Source organism: Limanda limanda, chromosome 2 (genome assembly GCF_963576545.1).
Source record: "Limanda limanda chromosome 2, fLimLim1.1, whole genome shotgun sequence".
NCBI lineage: Eukaryota > Metazoa > Chordata > Actinopteri > Pleuronectiformes > Pleuronectidae > Limanda > Limanda limanda.
In genome coordinates, this window is record NC_083637.1 from 18,899,823 (window position 1) to 18,904,693 (window position 4,871).

At 42.7% G+C, this 4,871-nt stretch overlaps 1 protein-coding gene across 1 annotated transcript; it reads right to left on the reverse strand.

The window, feature by feature from the left end:
• Positions 1-2,837: 2,837 nt before the first annotated feature.
• Positions 2,838-3,464, reverse strand: LOC132996521 (GTP-binding protein Rhes-like). Its single transcript, XM_061066817.1, has one exon. It carries the CDS (start codon positions 3,462-3,464, stop codon positions 2,838-2,840), a length of 627 nt encoding a protein of 208 aa, XP_060922800.1.
• Positions 3,465-4,871: the final 1,407 nt, after the last annotated feature.

The window sequence follows — 4,871 nt, forward strand, 5'->3', positions numbered from 1 at the left end:
GTTTTCTGTCCAGGACCCTGAACTTGTTCTAAACGCCTCAGAGTTGCTTAAATCTGCTGAGGAGCTTTGACCAAGTCCAGGGACGACGACATCTGAGAAACTAGAGTCAAAAACAAAATCCGAGTCCTTCATCAACATGCTGCTGCAGTGAAGCTAGTCTGTGTTAAATAGCTGCTGTGAAGTCCTCCTCCATCCCCCTCACAACTCATGTAAAGTAGAGCTCAGTGTAACGAGACGTCAAATACACACACACCTGCATGACTGTGAAACTGCTACGCCTCCGTCTTCGTGCAGATGAACGAGAGCCAAGTGCGGAAGAATGTTTAAATGTGGCCTGAAAGAGGAACTGCCCGCAAACGTTTACTCTGCCACTTCCTCAAATTAAAACAGGAAACTTCAGTCTAATCTGATGGATTGGGGGAGGTTGGGGGGGGGGGGGGGGTAGCTCTACCTGAGCTCCACAGTGGTCGCCGCTCGGCTTGTAGAGTTTAGAGGAAGCGTGCACAGCGATTTCAGGAACTTCACAAAGATCCGTTTAGTCAACCTGTTTGACAGGAGTCGTGTTTGAGCGACCAAGTAAAATGTCGTAATATTGAAATTAGGTTTTTTTGTGCTTTACTTTGACACTTTCCCCCTCAGGCTTGGAGTCTGTTTGTAGTGTTTACACTGCCTCTTTAATGTCTATGTCTCACCTGCTTGTCTATTAAGTTGGAATCATTTTCCAGAGTGAAATTTATTAGTTTCTTTTACCTCTGGCACAGAGGTTATGTTTTCCCACTTGTTTCTCTCTTTGTATGTTTGTATGTTTGTTTGAAAGCAAGATGTCACAAAAACAACTGAACATATTTCCACAACTTGGTGGAAGGGTATGGTCAGGGCAGAGGGCAGATCCAGGAAATCACTCTCTTTGCATTTTTGGAAATGTTTAATGATTTTCCCAGGGAATAATTCATGGATCTTGATGGATAAAAACTCCTTTATGGAATTAATATCTATGAGTGTGTCCTTTGGTGCTGCTTGATCGAATGCAAGGGGCTGTTGGGCCTCGTGTGAACTCTGCTGAGTCATTCTGGTTGAAAAACGGTTCAGAAGAGGCATCTTAAATACATCAGACACATTAAGTAAGTCCAGCGGCTCCTGACTGATCTGATGAGCAATAACATCACACTTTGGCTTTAGAACTCAATGAAACCTGAGAATAGGAACCAAATAAAATTAGGGCTGTCGGCTTATCTGAATTTAAAATGTACACAAAAGCACTTTACTAAAAACCTCAAATGTGAACATGAGTCAAACATTCTGCATCTCTCACTGAGAATGAAGTCTAAGGTTGAAACGTCCTCGGAGGCGCCTCAGTGGACTTGAGGGCTACACACTGAGCTGTGTGCGTTTTGCACCAACAGATGGCGACAGAGGTCTTAAAACTATTGGATGCAGATGGAGAAGAAAAACGGAGCTCAACCTCTTGCCTTTTTTCGCACTTTTTCATTTTCTGTCCACTTTAAATGTTTACTTATTGTTTGACTCACTTATTGCAGTGAAATAGATACCAGCCAAAACAAGATGTGTTATCTGATGGACACAGTGAACATTGGTGGGATCATAATATAATTATAAGTTTTCATGCTTCTGCTAATCATGCCTACTAACAATACTCTTACTGACATATTTCACAGTCAGAGCTTTCACTTCTAATAGTAATTAGATAGTAATATCTACAACTCTTATAGTTAGATCATGATTTCTACCTGAATGAACCTGGATACGTCTTTCTCGTCTGACTTTAAAAGGGACAGATTTTAGTGTTCTCCTTTTGTCTTTTTTAAGAAGGCAGCTGTTGAATGTTTTAGAAATATTGACAATTCTGATTTAGGTCATATCACAAGGATATGTACAATTGGAGCTTCATAATACATTTTTTAAATCAAATGACAGCAGGATTTTTGCAAGATGTCCCATGTCGTGTTCTTTCATTCAGTTGTATATATATTACCCTGCGTCACTGACAGTGAATAATTATCAATTTATTATTTAGATGAACTCACCTTCAGATAATTATGTATAAAATGTTGAACCTGTTTCTCAGCTCTTTATACATAAAGTTACACATTTTACACAACAAATGTCATTTTTTGTCTTTTATTCCACATTTAGATTCACATTCCACTTATATTTGTCATATAAACAGCCAAATAATATTTGTGATAATATGAAATGATACAAAATATTTTAATTTATAAAAAAAACAAACTTGAAAAAGTGCATTGGTTGCTACACGTTTGCATTTCACACATTTGGTTAAACATAAGAGTAATGACATGCTTTAAATGGCAAATTGAGATTGAATACAAACGGTTGTAAACAGTATGTTATGCTGCAGGTGAATTGGTAAGTTAAAAACAGTTAACAAGAGAAACACAAATTTGGCACGAACCACAACAGAGATCTCTTTGTCTCAGTAAACAGTTTGGTCAGCAACAGTCCAAGATCCTCAGAGTTGAGTTTCATCAATTCAAAAGCTCTACATTGATCTAAACACCAGCAGCATGTCACCCAATAAGCAGCAACAACGTTACATCAAGTAAACAACTGGGAAATGAACGTGTCTCCCTTCGGTTCCAGCTCAGTCTTAACACCGTTCTGCTCCTCAGCTTCTTCTCCTCTCAGCTCTCAGAGGAAGTGTGTCCAGATCGCTTATCGCAATCAGGATCTCGTCACTTCACGCCAACACTGAGAGACGTCCAGCAGCTGTCTGTCTCACAGCGCACCGTCCATCTCTTCATCTTGTCTTCATCCCCTCATTAAGAAACAACCCACATCTCCTTCTCTGCCTCCCATTATGACAGAATGCAACTGTTGGTCTTGTTCATCGGTGGCCGGAAGTTGGTGTCCTTGGGGAAGGTCTCCCTGCGTCTTCGCAACGCCGGGCTGAGGCGGCTGGGGAGGTTCGCCTGCTGCAGGAGCTCCTTGAACACTTCCACCACGTTGGAGTTCTCCTTTGCCGAAGCCTCCAGGTAACTGTTGTTCCAGTCCATCTCCACGGTCGACAGCACGTCATCGCTGGACACCTGGCGCTCCTTTCCCCGGTCCGCCTTGTTCCCCACCACCACGATGGGCGTGTGCTTGTCCTCCTTGATCTCCAGGATCTCGTCTCGAAGGCTCTTGACAGCCTCCAGTGACTCGGGGTCATCCACGGCGTACACCAGTGCAAAGGCGTCGCTGTTTTGGATGGAGAGCTTGCGCATGGCAGGGAATGAGTAGCTGCCACTGGTGTCCAGGATCTCCACTTTGATCTTGACCCCGCCGATGTCGTACTCCTTGCTGTGCATCTCCTCCACGGTGCGCCGGTGTTTGGGCTCGAACGTGTCTTGGAGGAAGCGTTGGATCAGGGCTGTCTTACCCACTCCTGCTGCCCCCAGAAACACGATACGCACCTGGGTCTTCTCCTTCACCTCCAAGGACATGCTGGCTTTGTTTTTTTTGGGCCAAAATCAAGAAATGTCCCCAAAACAGGCTGTTTACTCACTTCCTCGGAGTGCTTACAACAAATGACAAATGTCAACAATCTGTCACTGACTTCTTCCTCTCTAAGCAGTTCTCCTTTAAACTGTCCCCTTCAGCACTTTCTCCTGTGTCCTCTTTTTGAGCATCTTTACTTTCCTTTTTGTCACCTGTCAGTTTGTCTTCTTCGATCTGGCGGCAGCTCAATGTCAAAGCTCCTCGAAGATGCTTTATTGGTTCCTCCTCTGTGTCTCCGAGCTCACGAGCAGCCTTTTATGCTTGTTTTGGTGAGAGAGCCTCCATGCCCTCCTGCAGCTGCAGCCAATCAGCAGAGGGCAGCCTGTTGGAAGTGGCGGCCAATCATGGCCGTGCATGTAAATCAGTACACAGGGTACAATTCAGTGGGAGAGAGGTTGTGATATCTAAGGAGAATAAAAAGAAGACAGAGTGTGGAAAATATTCTGAAAGCATAAGCCCCATCTGCCCAATGTCTGTATGCCTCTTTTGTGACCGTGCAATGAAACATGCAGACATGGAGAATCAGAAAAAACATTTTATCAGTTTTTTTCTGTCATTGCAATAAAGAGTTCAGTACTTCCACTGTGCTTTTAATGTTAGATTCACCTCCTCTATTGGACCATCATAATAAACAAACCGTTATCAAACTAAAGGATGTGTCATGAATCCTGATGACTTCAGCTTTGACACATGTTCATATCAACACATACCTGATGCTGACAGGAATGTAAAGTAGCACAACAGGTAAGTGATTCATTATTTACTTACTGGATGTTTCTCATATTGAATGTGTATAACTACATATATATAAAAGTACGGATATTTAACATTTACATAATTGTCGCATGAACACAGTGGTTTATCATTCTTGAAAACACCATACATTTCTGTAATGATCTTCTCCAAGGAGGTTATGTTTCTCGAAAAAACGATTGTACGGATTTTCCATGAAATTGTTAGTGGGGGTGGGGTACGACCCAAGAAAGATTCATTACATGTTGGAGCCAATCCAGATAAATGAGTGTGAGCGCCCCTCTAGTTCCGTTTATATTACTGTATTTACTGTGCATATTGTACGAAGCTTTAGGACTAACGTTTGTTAATTTGGGTTTACGGTTAAGATTTGTTTGCATAGGTTTTAGACCACAGAAAGTGACATTGACAGGGGGGGGGGGGGCAAACCCAGGGCAGTTTCACCAGTGGCTCTCAACAATCTCCTCTAGTTGTATGAATGCTCGATTAGGGAGAGGAAAGTCACGCACATTCAAAAAGCCTGATTTCAAACTGTGATCATCTTCCTGTGGGGTTAGTTCTGTGTTGAGAGAAAAATCACACTTCGAGAGCTGCTCATA